The 14,942-nt window shown below is 39.3% G+C and overlaps 1 protein-coding gene across 1 annotated transcript in view; it reads right to left on the bottom strand.

Moving 5' to 3' along the window:
- Positions 1 to 2,720: 2,720 nt before the first annotated feature.
- The window catches only part of diaph1 (diaphanous related formin 1), a 348,897-nt gene continuing 336,675 nt past the window's right edge, over positions 2,721 to 14,942 (bottom strand). Inside the window, exon 28 of the mRNA XM_078551232.1 lies at positions 2,721 to 8,583. Within this exon, the coding sequence (XP_078407358.1) occupies positions 8,411 to 8,583 (173 nt within the window). The 3' untranslated portion in view covers positions 2,721 to 8,410. The remainder of the gene's footprint in view (positions 8,584 to 14,942) is intronic.

Raw genomic sequence — 14,942 nt, forward strand, 5'->3', positions numbered from 1 at the left:
TCTGGTTGTACACTTCTGACCTGCGGTGTGACCACCACCCTAAGTGTGTTATCCACATCGTCCTCTGTCTTGTGGATGCACAACAGTGACTCCAGCCACCGCTCAAGTTCAGAAACCCAGAGCTCAAGCTTGTGCAGCTGGTGACACTTTCTACAGATGTGTTTGTCTGTATGCCTGGTGCTGCTCCTGCACTCTTCATTGAACCAAGGTTGATCCCCTGGCTTGGTGATAATGGGAGAGTGGGGAATATGCGGGGCCATGAGGCAGCAGATTGTGGTTGAGTACAATTCTGCTGCTGCTGATGGCCCACAGCACCTCATGGATGCCCAGTCTTGAGGTGCTAGATCTGTTCGAAATCTACTCCATTTAGCACAGTGATAGTGCCACTCTATACGATGGAGGGTATCCTCAATGTGAAGAAGGGACTTTGTCTCCACAAGGACTGTGCGGTGGTCATTCCTACCGATACTGTCATGGACAGATGCATCTGCGGCAGGCGGGTTGGTGAGGATGAGGTTAAGTACGTTTTCCCTCTTGTTGTTTCCCTCACTACCTGCCGCAGACCCAGTCTAGCAGTTATATCCTTTAGTACTCAGCCAGCTCGGTCAGTAGTGGTGCTACCGAGCCATGATTGGTGGTGGGCATTGAAGTCTCCCAACCAGAGTACATCCTGCGCCCTTGACACCCTCAGTGCTTCCTCCAAGTGGTGTTCAACAGCTGAGGCAAGGGCAATGGTAATCAGCAGGAGGTTTCCTTGCCCACGTTTGACCTTAAGCCATGAGACCTCACGGTGGCCAGGGTCAATGTTGAGGACTCCCAGAGCAACTCCCTCCCAATTGAACACCACGTGCCACCTCTGCTGGGTCGCTGGGACAGGATCTACCAAGGGATGGTGATGGTGGTGTCTGGGACATGATCTGTAAGGTATGATTTCATGAGTATGACTATGTCAGATTGTTGCATGTGCCAAAATTGGGAGCGTCTCATGGATGCCCAAGGCTTTGAAGGGTCAACATTTCTGGTGCATAGGTCGATGCTGGGTGATCCGTCCATTTTCATTCCTTTTTATTGACTGATGCAACTGCGTGGTTTGCTAGGCCACTTCAGAGGGCATTTAATAGTCAACCAGATTACTGCAGATCTGGAGTCAGACCTAGGCATGTGACCATGTGATATGTGCCCTTCCCTAGAGGACATTCGTGGACCAGATGGGTTTTTATGACAATTGTTTCATGGTCATCTTTAGACTTTTAATTCCAGATTTTTGTCTGCTGTGGTGGGATCCGAACCTGGGTCCTGAGTCTTTGGATTACCAGTCCAGTGACAATACCACTGTGCCAGTGCCTCCCCTGCAAGCAATAAGGAAGGCAAAATGACATGCTGGCCTTTACTGCAAGGAGATTGGAGTACAAGAATAAAGACGTTTTGCTACAGTTGTATAGGGTATTTGCGAGTTTGCCCCTGGAATAGTGTGCGCAGTTTTGGTCTTCACATTTAAGAAACAATATACTTGCATTGGAGGCAGTACAGCAGAGGATCACTAAATTGGTACCTAGGGTGAGGGAGTTGTCCTATGATGAGAGGCTGAGTAAATTGGACTTATAGTCTCTGGAGTCAGAAGAATGAGAGGCAATCTCATTGAAACCTACAAAATTCTAAGGGGGTTGATAGGGTGGATAATGAGAGATTGTTTCCACTGGTCGGGGAATCTAAAACACGGGGGCACAGTTGCAGGATAAGGGACCAATCATTTAGGACAAAGGTGTAGAGAAATTACCTCACTCAAAGGGTTGTGAATCTTTGGAATTCTCTACCTCCATTGGCTGCTGCATTGCTGAAAACATTTAAGGCTGGGATAGACAAATTTTTGGTGTCTCAGCGAATTAAGGGTGGAAAAATTGAGTTGAAACCCAAGATCGGCCATGATGGTATTGAATCGCAGAGCAGGCTCGATGGGCTATGTGATCTATTCCTGCTCCTATTTCTTATGTTACGGTCTTATTCAGGATATGCTCTAGGCCAGGAGGGGAGACATCAGCATGATTGATGTTTTTGAAAATGTTGAGAAGGAACAGTAATAAAAGCAGGTTTGTTAATGCTGACAAGTACAGAACCGGTGGATGAAAGGGTAGAATTAACAAGCCACAAGCAAGATTAAAAGAGCTGCAGAAGGTCAAAGGGAACATTTCAGTGAAGCAATTGGTGCTGGATTCTACTTGTACTAAGCCCTGTCAGCACTGAACAGATTTGTTCAGTGATGGTTTTGCTATTCTCAATAAGTATATTGTTGCAAATCAATTGGAACTGCTATGCTCAATGACCTTTAGAAAAGTGGCCACCTTGAATCTACTTTTAACATGGGTCTTATTACCATGATGTCCAAGACTGCTTTGAGGATCTCCTATGCTTTTAAGAAAAAGTAGAGAATTTGTATTTAAGTAGCTTCATTCATGTCCTTGGGATGTCCCAAAGTGTTCTGTAGTCAAAAGTTACTTCTGAAGTGTAATATTGAGAGTAAACCTCATTGATATCATGGCAACAACCAAAAGTACAGGAAATGTGTGTGGGAATGTTGGAACCTTGCAGGAGTAGAGAAGGGGGTAGTTCTGTGATAGTATCTTAGAGTCAGCTGTACTGGAGAACAGTGCAAAAGCAGTTCAAAACCTGATGATAATAGCAGCAAGATGCCAATGATCAAAAAAAGACTCAAAGCAATACAGTTTGATAAAATACTTTTTATTTACAATTCAAATCAGAAATCTGATAATAATTAGATTTCAAAGCATGAAACAAATTTCAGTGAAAAAACAAAATTCTTGGAAAAAACATTTTACTTTATTTTTCATTATTTTCACAATAATCCCAGCAACCAAAGTCTCAGCTTTGGCTCATTTAGATTCTCGGTGCCTGCACTGTGAAGTGAGATGAAATGACTTACTGTATCCGATTAAATAGTCACAAGATGTAAATACCTCAGGCCCTTAATTATTTTTTTACTCCAAGCATTCTGAATATGAATTTCCATCACATTCAAGTGGTTTTAAGAAAGAGAACAGGCGGAAGTGATGCTGATTCTTGTGTATCTTACAGTTTCACTGACATTGCTAAGGACAACTAATACTCATTTAGCCCTTACAGCACCAGTGACATTGTTAAGCTAAAATAAAAATGAACTATCCCTATTACTGATGAAAACAGCATAACGTTCTGGAAATTTCCTCACACCCACTCCTCTACTAAGACAATCTTCTGACTGCAAAGGGTAAGTAAAGTGGATGTATTCCTTTAATTAAAAAAAACAGTGGTTTGACAATGCTTAAAAAAGTCCCTGAGTAACACAACACTGAATGAATATCAATCTTGGCATGTTACCCCTGGGCAAGTATTAGAGGAAGCATAGAGAAAACGCTTTACTTACACTCTTGTGTTACATGGTGCCTGGTAAAGCTGTTGGATTGGCTTTTGAATTGGACCTACTTGCAAAATATGGATATTAACAGGCAGTTTTGATGGCATCCAACTGTATAATATTGTAAAATATACATTTTTGCTGTGGTAGAGCTTCATTCCAGCAGTGACTTCCAGAAAATGCTTCTGAAGCAGCACACATCACCACTTCATTCAGCCACCACTATGTCCCTTACACAGTAATCACCCCATACCTCTGAAAATATATAATAGTTCTTTATTGCATACTGTTTTTATTTGTTAAAAAATGAATGAAACAGCAGGGAAAATGGCTGGGGAGAGAAACTAAGAGTTTTAGTATAAGGTAGTACAACTCAGGAGCTCTGCTCCTCTCAACGCTGGTGAGTTACATGGGTCAAGGTCACTTGGTGCATTTTTTGCAAAACTACTCTCAAATCTATAATCTGAAGCATATGATTATGGTGTCAAGAAAAACCATCAATCTGGTCATTTTCCTAGAAGCATACACTCATTCTACAGGGGTCCTGTTTCCTGATTCATGGCCCCAGCATTTCAGAAAAGGCCAAGACCAGGAAAACAATAGATGTTACTGTGGGATCCTCTATTTAAAATATTGCAATAAACAGGATGCAAGTACAGAGGGCAAGAGAGATTCAAAATCAGCTGACCAGCAACCTTTACTAACGTTGGCACGTTCCCAAACAGAAATGCAAAAAAGGTATAATCAAGATAATATATATAAATGAAATACACAGAAAATAAAAAAAACAATTTACAACTTTCCAGTATTTTCTATTGCAGCCTTTAAATATTCGTAAGTGAAAAGAAATAATTCTAGTCCTGGCACCGCTCTTTCCTGGTACCCTAACCATGATTTGAAATGACCCACAATTTAAATTAATGTACAGGTCTACAGTAATTAAATGTGTAAACCTACAAGATTCAGATATAAATGGAACACACATTTCTCTGAAATTCCATAAAGCAACACTCAGTATTATTAAAAAGATGTTTGAAGCCCCCTCCCCAAAAATGTGTGCTTCTGATATTTCGATATGTTCAATTAGGTGAATCCTATATTACCGTTCTTTATGATTACCTCATCAGTGTCCTCAAAGTGCTTAAAAGTATCTTTAGTTTCAGGGGGAATTCTGGCAATTTCAATAACTTAAGTCAACCATAGCCATATTTACAGTACAAATTCATGAATTATTCCAGCAGGACTTTTATTTTACTCAGTGCAGCTTTTTAAAATAACTCTGGAGTATCCTGTATTCAGTAGTCAGAGACTTTAGGTAATTGGCTCGGTAGTGATGCTCTCCAGGGGTGATTGGCTGGCAGTCATTCACTGCCTAGCCTCGTGTGTAAAAGAATAACCACTTGGGTAAGGTGACGAAAGGTCTGCCAGCACACAGAGAACTGTAACCCACTGTGTGACAGCGCCTTTCAGAGTGGAAGGAATTGCTCTCTTGTGTGACTCGCATTCAAAAAAATCACCGTCCCTCACCCCAAAAATGTCCATCCCTCGCTCCAAAAATGCCTGTCCCTAAGGACTCAGGTCCTTTCTAAAGTCAGTGTACTACCATTTGCACATAATTATGCCAAAGCTCTATGAATCTAGCTACCATAAAAATTGGTGTACTGGTCGCATCTGTGATAATTATACTGGGTTGCTGGTTGCAAAAACATTTCCCTCAGATCTAAAGACAAAACATGCCCAAGATCCAGTACATGCATTGAACTTTATAGAACCAGGGTTCCATGCGTGAATGTGCTTGATTACAGTATTTACTATTGAAAAGCTCACTATCAGCAGAAAGGGGGTGGTGGTGGCAGGTATTAATGAACAGGTAGAGGAAGGCCAATAAAAGGAAAGGCAAAATGTATGGTAAAATACTAACAATACCTGGTTCACCACACCCCATTAACCCATAACTGCTACATTATATCCAACCTAATAAATGCTTAAGTACCAGTCAGTCATGCATTAAACAGTAAGAATATTATGAAAAAGAATCAATGGACAATATCCAAGGTGTTTCGACTGTAATTGCTTTGCAGGGCGATGAATGTTCTTTGTTTAAACAGAATCACTTGGCATACAGAGCTGATCTGAGAGAAAGGGAGGAAAGTCCAGTTGCACCTGATCCCAGGTGGTGTCCTGGATATCACCGCACATTGTTGCCAGGGCAAGTGATTTCTTATTACTCAGAAACTGGCTTTTAATGGAAAATTATGGTACTTGGATTGTAAATCAAGCTAAAAGTGACAAGTAGAGAAACCTATCTGATTTGACGCACAGCCCCAGTCAGGGCTGACATAAAATTAGCTTTTAGGTTACTTTTCTGTTATCGTATGAAACAGAACACTCTTTAGGACTCTCTTAAAAATTACTCGAAGAATGTTTCAAATCTATGAATAGTCATAAACTTGCACAAATACAGGTTTCTGAACTGAAAGGAATTTCTATAAACAAGTGCAGACAGGTTTACACTGTTGAAAGGATTTCAGTTGCTTGATCCAGCTGAAATTTGGAAGGCAGCAAATAATTGAGAAGGGGTGGGGTGAGGCGGGGAGGAGAGTTAATCAGGCACCGGTGGAGGTCAAGGATCAGCGGGCATTTGTTGCAAATCAATGTTTTTACTTGGTCTAACACCTCAAGTGCACATAATGCTTTGAACTACAGGAAGATTCTGCTAGCCAAACACATACTTTTTTATTTTTTAAAATATAAATTCTGTAGGAATTTCACTTGTAAAGTGCCGCTTTGCTTGTCGGTGGTAAAACTTGCTTGACCAAGTGATGTGAAGTTGCACCACAATCATGGGATATTTTCAAAACTTAAGGAATGCCACTTAATGGAAAAAAATCTCCAAACAACCAAGAAAATAGCTAGCACAGCAGTTACAAATTGCAAGGGCAGCTGAAAAGGTCCAACGCATACTCCAGAGTTTGCCTACACATACAGTAGTAAAATCCTATGAACCCGAAGCCAACTCCCATCACTTAATGCAGCTAACGGTCTCAACAGGGTTCAATCCTTAATAAATACAGCAGTACGTCACCTGAATTAGTACATCAGAGCCACCCAAAATAAATTAGTAGTTGAACACTCATTATGATCATACATTCACTTAATCAGGGTTTTACAAAAAGAGTCCTAATTGGGAAAGTTTTAAATTAGCACATACTCAATTACACTCCAATGGTGTATTATTTTAGTTAAATAATGGAAGGCATCTCTGAGGGTATTTTCCTCCAGTTCTCATTTCATCTCTCACTTCAAGTTATGAAACAGAAGCAGAGCTTTGTTTTGAATTCTTTCTTCATTTCCTGTCTTGCAGTGTGGATTTAACATGTTGTTAGTGGAAGGAAACTTAATTAGATGGACCTAGAAGGGACATGACATCTTCTCAGGCAGATCAGGTGAACCTTTGTGGTTATAACTTAATACCAGATGGTGTATTAAAGTTGCACACCAATATGTGTAGACAACCCTTTAATATACATAACACTGCTTATATGAAACTCTTCAAACTGGCGAAAATATTAAAGGGGGAATATTTTCCACAGGCAAAAAAAAATCTCTCAATTTGGCAAAAAAACTTATTTGTTATTGAAGTTTTTTCCCCCCCCGCAATGGTGCTGTTGAAGGATGATCATAGATGCATGGCCAGCACATCTGGGGCATGAGAATATTACTCTTTAGGATTCCATCAAAAGACATTAAATGTGATTTGGAAATGGAATCTGGAGAAAAATAGTCTGTAAGGAATGATCCAGAAAAGTGCTTAGAGCACTAATGAAATGACATGTGAACTGAGTGACAGGAATCATGTAAAGTTTGTCCATACTAATTCAGTAATGGGTTCAAAATAAGTAAAAATGATTTAACCATAAATTTCAATATACTGTCTGGCATTTCAGCATTGGCTAATTAATTATCCTTTCCTCCTTTAATAGTGACAGTTCCAACTTGTGATATTGAGCATAGTGGGAACTACTTTTATAAGGTGTGGATCAGCAGTTTTGAGCAGCTCAAAAAACAAGCAATAGAAAAAATTCTGACTTGTGAGCCTCTAGTCCCAATGCGCCAAAGTTTCCGTGGGGAGGGAAGGAGAGAGTAAAAGGAAGGGAATAGTGAAGAAGGAATAATATTAAAAATGGTGACGTTCTGGTATATTTTTGAAAGTTGCTAAAACTGGCCAGATTTCTCCCTCTCCAACTGTATAACATATTGACCACCATTAATATTTTTGAATCCTTTAGCTTTATAGCACATAAAAATTATTACTTTGTTTTTATACACTAAATCTACATGGTACTTGTGTTTCATCAGTACTGTGCACTGAGATGTGTAACATGGGCTCGAAGGGCTGAATTGCCTGCTTCAATGCTGTAATAACGTTATCAATATCTCGAGTCAGTTCTTGTGCTGTATACTTTGTCACATGTATGATCTATGGTACAGTAAGAATGCCCATTCTTCCACCTCCAATAAAACAGTTTACAATACTATTAAGAATGAATGTGAATAGAAACACCTACTAATTTATTTTAAGTGGCCTATGAGGCTGATGTGCAAACAAGTTTCTTTTAATCTCACCAATTTGTGAGTTAGAAATAAAACCCATCAAAGATGGAAATCGACAGATATGTTTAAAATTTAAGAAAAATAAGCAAAGGCACCCAAAATAGGAGAGGGCCACCTACGTGAGACAACATCTGCACTGCAGCATTGCCAAAAATTGATATCAGAGAACAGTATTATATGTTGAAATATGAGCCACCCTGCCCCCATTCAAATATACAAGTAGTCACCTGTACGCAGTCAGGCTAGTGTCACCATTTTCAGGTGAGATAAAATTAGTCCAAAAAAATCCAACTGTAACACATTCAGATTATAAAAAAAGCATCAAACCGAAAAAAAAAAATGGATTTATGGCACAGGATTTTAAAATCCAGATACACTCCTATGGGTTCAACTGGAGCGTGTAAGAATGCCCTCCAGCATTTCATCTTGTTCCATTGGTGTGGTGACATCGTTGGCTTCATTATTTACTTTCTGCTTCTTACTTACGGTCTGACCGATGGCATCGTCCTTCGTAAGTTCTTTGGCTAGAATAGAAGTCATAGCATTGCCTCTTCGATTAGCTGGGGAAAGAGAGAAAACAAAGTGCATCAGTCTTCCTATTATATTGCAACATAATACTTGGCAGTTTTAGCAAATGGAGATCAGACTCCTGAATCTATGAAGTTTCCAATATTTCAGATGTGATTCTAGGACAGAAAAATTAGAACTCAGTGACAGTACGGACAACTGTAAAATGACAACTGGTGATCAAAAGATTACAGCTTAGACTTGGCCAAAATGACAACTCATTGTTATTGATTACTATAAGTTAAAATGGGTAATTATATTTACATGCAATACATCATAATGTTACCATGCCAACCAGTGCATTTAAACATTTGGGCAGTCACATCAGATACACATTGACCTGCTTCACTCCAATCTTCGTATGTAATTGCGCATGGAATGGCAGCAATTTAATTAGTGCTGTTTGTTTAAGAGTTGGTGCACTTTTTGTCACCATCGCTTGCTTGAAGACAGTTTCACATTTGGGAAAAGCCTAGAGATGAAATTATTCCTTTCACTGAGTAGGCCTGTCAAGTTAATGGTTATCTTCTGCCAAAGTCAATGGAGATTTATGATAATGTCTATGCTTAATATCATTAAAATAACATGCAGGCATTGTCAAATATTAAGAGTCACTGTCAGTAAAGCATGCTGGAAGTACAGGAAACAGAAAGGGAGAGGGGAGGTGGAACAATATGAATTTTAAAAGATTAGTGAAACCACACAAATGCACAACATGTCATTTTGGATAAACATCTCACCAGCCTCGATTTGAAGAACAAAACTGATAAAAACACAATGCCAAGTAAAACCAAAGGAAGATAGTCAAATAATGTCATACATATTACACTCAAAAGCTCTGGATTTTGTGTAAACTCTATTTTCATCATCTTATTCTTCACATTTAATCATCACAGAGGCATTTTCACCCGGACAGGCTGAAATACTGATGGGCAATGCTGGATTGTTTCACAGTTTAGAAAAATAAATTATTGAGTTCATCGAGACAAATGTGGTAAGTTTGTGACATTACTACTAGTTCATGGTGATCGAATATTGCACCTCAGGTAAAGGGGAAGGACAGGACAGGCTATAAGATGCCACCTAGTCTCACAGAAATTACAGCAGCAATTGACTAGGTACGAGGGACATACTTGACAGAGCTTGGGATTCAAGTTTCCAATCATGGATTTCTCCATATTAAACCTAGCTTGGAGAGCTGCGTTTCTGTGGAAGGCTTACTACGTACAGTGGTCATGAAGTAGTCTATGAGTCCTGCTATCCCAATTGAAACAAGAAGGGTTAACAGGATGATAGGAAGATGAGAAGGATAGCCTTAGTTTAGGCGCTCCCGAGAGTCAAATATTTTGACGACACTTTTACTGTTTTGAGTTACACATGGACATTGCCCATTTGTTGAGATACTGTAGCCAGCTATTTCTGACTCCCCCATTCCCCATGTGGAATCTTACCTCAGTGAGAAGTTTAAAAAAATGGAAACCAATATAACATTATCACTTAAGTTATATAATTAATTACCTTCACCTTGATGCAGGACTGCCTTGATATTTAAACCAGAAAAATGACAATGACACTTTCACAGAAGACCAATAAAATCATTAATGCTCGTGTGTGTGAGCGCCACTGAATTTGGCAGCAGGGAAGGAAGAATGGGGAAACTGATGACAAACCATCTGACAATGACATGCAGAATTTCTTGAAGTCAGCAATGCAACTATTCAAATTATCAGAAGCTTATCTCACTGCAGTGATTGACTCATCGGATTCCTCTCATCAGGCCAAATGCCTCCCAATGGCTTCAGAGGAAGAGCCACCACTGAAATTTTACTGAAGTGTCATGGCAGGAGTGTGAAATTTTCATTACATGCCAGTGAGATGTGAAATACACCTGTCATACTATTATAGACTCAGGCTTGTTTAACTTGGGCTGTCTATATTCACTAACATTGGTAATTAAATGTCTGGCAGTGGGTAGGGTAAACCACTGGAGGTTGCAGGTCTGTCATTAGTAATGGGTAGTAACTGGCAGTTACAGACAAGAAACTTTTAAGCCTTTTTATATTGGTTCATTTACTATAACCTTAATTCCAGAGTACCATTTTCATGTCATTTTAGGGCTTCTTCAATTAATCCAACTGCTGTACTCAAGAGTTGAGGAAGAAAAACAAGTTGCAAATCTATTCCCTTTAGTTTTTCCAAAGATGCAGAGCCTGTTCTAATACAGCAAAAAGCAAACTTTGTCCTTCAGCCCCAAGGTTTTGTGGCAGGAATTCACTGTTAGCACTCAAGGGATTGAACGAGGTATTAGGAACAATGCAAGTAGGAGGAACAAACCAAATTACAGTAAAGCTGGGAAGAATTTGCTGAATGTCATAGAGTCAGGATAGTCAAACATTGAACCTGTCATCTTTATAAAAGTTTTATCGAAGTGGGTGGAAACTGCCCTTGGGGTAAGGCCACAAACAATAGCAATGGAACTGGTAGTATGCAAGTCAGTTAATTAACTGCTTAAAATTACAGGCAAGACTTTCATTTAAGAATTACGAGAGTACTTAGCAAACTATATCCATCTCCTTCACTTACATTTGCACAAATTGGAATTTAAGTTGTTATATTGTGGACACCAGCAGGATGCAACTGGTCTCAGTGGAGGAGGGAAAAAAAAGGCCTAGGATTCTCACTTATTGCCTTCTAGTGATTTCTGCTGGGAAGTGCCTGCAAGTGCATCTCAGATAAGCAGAGGATTGCACTCCCCACAGACAATGCCCAGCAATGCTAGTAAAGTATTGAAGAGTTCCTGGTGTCTGTGCAGTTGTATTCCAGCAAGAGACAACATTCTTAGAAGAGGGTGGAAAATCAGGGGGCATATGGTTAATGGTGGAATTAACTCTACAATATATTGAACCTAATTTTAGAATAAACATCCTTGGGTGTGACCAAGTGGTTTCTATTGACTGAACTCTTATATTAGCTTTCACTTATTAGGCAGGTGGTGGCATAGTGGTATTGTCACTGGACTAGCATTCCAGAGACACAGGGCTCAAATCCCACATCAGTAGATGGTGAAATTTGTATTTAATAAAAATCTGGAATTAAAAGTCTGATGATGACCACGAAACCATTGCCAATTGTCATAAAAACCCATCTGGTTCACTAATGTTCTTTAGGGAAGGAAATCTGGTGTCTTCAACTTGTCTGGCCTAAATGCGGCACATAGCAATGTGGTTGACTCTTAAATGCCTTCTGAACAAGGCAACTAAGGATGAGCACTAAATGCTGGCCTAGCCAGTAACGCCCACATCCCAGGAACAAATATTTTTAAAAAAAGTTATTTTAAAGGGAGCCAAGTTACTTATAGGCAGTCTCTCGAAACTGGTGATATTTAGGGCTGGAAGAAAAAGAATAGAAACTTAACAGGGGCTAGCTGATCTCAATATAGCAAGTTGTTTCCTTTGCTTATCTTAGCAGTATAAAAATAATGCTCTCCCTTCTTTTAATGTCACACTTGATCATTCAGCCAAGGCTGGGCACGCAACCAATTCCCAATCCTCTGGCAATGTAGTTCTATATTCCAGACCCTCCCACCTTCCACTGAGAGTCGAAATTGGAAACACATATTAGCAAAAGTGCCAAACATCTCAATACTTGTTTACCATTTACCTATAACTACTTACTTCATTTAAAATCAAGAATTGTATTTTCAGAAGGCATTGCGGGTAATTTGAACTTGCTTGCCTGGGCAGTAACCTGGCAGAATGGAACTCGCCAGGTTTCCATTTTGTTCAAATCAATGAACAGATTCTGTAAAAGGCCAGATTACTACTCAGGCAGAGTTGAAAATCACTCCTATTGGTTCAAGAACTCTTTCAGTAAATAGAGTTACTTATGGCACAGGCCGCCATTTGGCCCATCATGTTCATGTTGGCTCCCTGTGGAGCAATCCAATCAATCCCACTCCCCCGCTCAATTCCTGTAGCCCTGCAAGTTTATTTCCTTCAGGTACCCATCCAATTTCCTTGTGAAGTCATTGCTTGTGCCCACTTCCACCATCCTTGTGGGAACTTCTATCAAATCTCCACTCAATCTCCTTTGCTTAAAGGAGAACATCCATAGCCTTTCCAACCTAATCCTGTAACTAAAACCGCTATCCCTGAAAACATTTTTTCTTGTTTATGCCTGCAGAAAATTATCTGCTCAGATGGTGCCACTTTGGTTCTATTGGCATTAAGTTTTGGTACTAAATATACAAACTTGAATACCCTTAATGTTTTGCCAGTCTTTTTAAAAATTGTAAAAGAAATGCTATCTGCAATCCTTTTCCAACTCAAAACAAAAATGGCCAAACATGGTTAACATTTCAGTTAAAAAGATTTAACTTTTATTGATTTCCCAAATTTTATAGAACATGGATTTCTCTTTAATTATATTTTCCCATTAAGTTATAAACTACATACCCACCTTGCATTCTTTACTTCTTTGCACCAATCAGAAATACTTGATGCCAACAATAGAACACAAGTATTAACTGAGGGTAGAGCAAATGGTTGCGACGGTGCAACATCTCACGAACCTTTACCAAAAGTACTTAAACTGAGGGATGGAAGATCAGATTGAAGCTGCATTGCCAGAGGACTACAGACCAGGATTGAGAATGTGGGATCTAAACAAACTTGAGGGACTTCTAGGATAGGACATTTGCTCTTTTGTTCACCAGCCTGAAAATTTTCACCCATTGAAGTGAATCACAGAATGATACAGAAGAGGGGGCCATTCAGGTCAGTGAGTTTGTGCTGGCTGGGAAATTGTGCAGAAGTGGAAAACATAATTGAACTGGGCTTTGTATTTGCTGTCCACAATTATATTTTCTTTGCAAAATAAATAAGTTAAGACAGGTTATGTATATAGAATATTTGACGCTTAATATTTTCATTTTCTACTTCAATGCTGTTAGCCAAAAATAGGATTTCCCAGCATTACTGAAAGGTTCAAGATTACGGGATAGGAATCTGAACAAGCAGGAAAACATTCTCATTTTTCTTTTTACCAGATCACTGTCGTCACTGATATCAGAGAGAGATAACATTGAGTCTAAAGGAAATAAAGAGAAAATGTTAACTGTGCAGGTCATTTCAATAGATACTGAAATAAATAAACCACTAGAATATTTCTGTTTTGCATGGGGTATGAGAGGGGAGGAGGAGAGCAGAAATTATCAACTGAAAACTGATCGATCACAATTAATTCTAAGTAGATCATAATAACTGCATTTAAAAGATCAAATTAAACCCTGTACTGTAAGCCATCATTTTGTCAAATCCGATTCATATCAGAAAATCATTTAAATGGATCTGGAGGCTGGAAGCCAAAAATACCATTTGTGCTACATGACGCATGATATACACTAATGCAACCTGCATATTCCTGTCAAATCAAATGATTTTAACTTAGACAAATACTGATCACTTTGCCATGGGGGCAATTCAGACTGTATCAGATTCATCAAAAGGAATAATAATTTTAAGGTATATTTTGGATACTCTGTTTATGGAGTGTAACTCTTGAGCTCCCTTTCTGCCCCATTTAATTTACTCCTCAGGTGCAAACTTGTTGGAAAGTGCTGGCTAGTCTTCAGCAAACTGCCAAAGTATTCATCCTGTTGCCTAGACAGATTGTGTCTGTCTTCACACAACATACAAGTATTCACTGGATAATAGAGTGGAAGCATTGCCTGTCCAACTCTAGTGTTACAACTGACTAGAGTCAGAACATGCAGTATACATGAAGATTAAGCCTGGGAGCTTTCTTACCCATAGCTGAATTCAGCCTAACCTATGAGTAAGGCTATGTTCTGCCCTTGGGGAACATTTCCAGAATATTTTTGGTAAGGATCACATTATCTTCTGTTTGGGCACCAAATTTTAGACTGCGCTTTAGCTGGACAAGCAAGTATCAAGAATTTAGTAGTTAAAATGAGTTTGAACAATTTACTGTAACAACTCAGAAAATAAATCTGTTGTGCTCTGAAATGTAGGCATCAAATAACACTGCTTGTTTCTCCTGACTGCATTGCCAGAAATGCTGTACACATATTTAGAGTATGTTAGGACAGGAAATTAATAATTAAATCATCTCAAATAAATACTCATGAAGCACAAGTTCAACAGCACTGCGGGTGTACCTATGCCACAGCGGCTGCAGCGGTTCAAGAAGGCAGCTCACCACCACCTTCTCAAGGGCAAGTAGGAATGGGCAATAAATGCTGGCCCAGCCAGCGAAGCCCACATCCTGTGAATGAATAAAAAAAAAGCACAAAACTGAATGTTTCTAGCAGTTTTGTGTTCAGTTTTTGGGA

The sequence above is a fragment of the Cetorhinus maximus genome, chromosome 10, assembly GCF_964194155.1.
Source record: "Cetorhinus maximus chromosome 10, sCetMax3.hap1.1, whole genome shotgun sequence".
Taxonomy (NCBI): domain Eukaryota; kingdom Metazoa; phylum Chordata; class Chondrichthyes; order Lamniformes; family Cetorhinidae; genus Cetorhinus; species Cetorhinus maximus.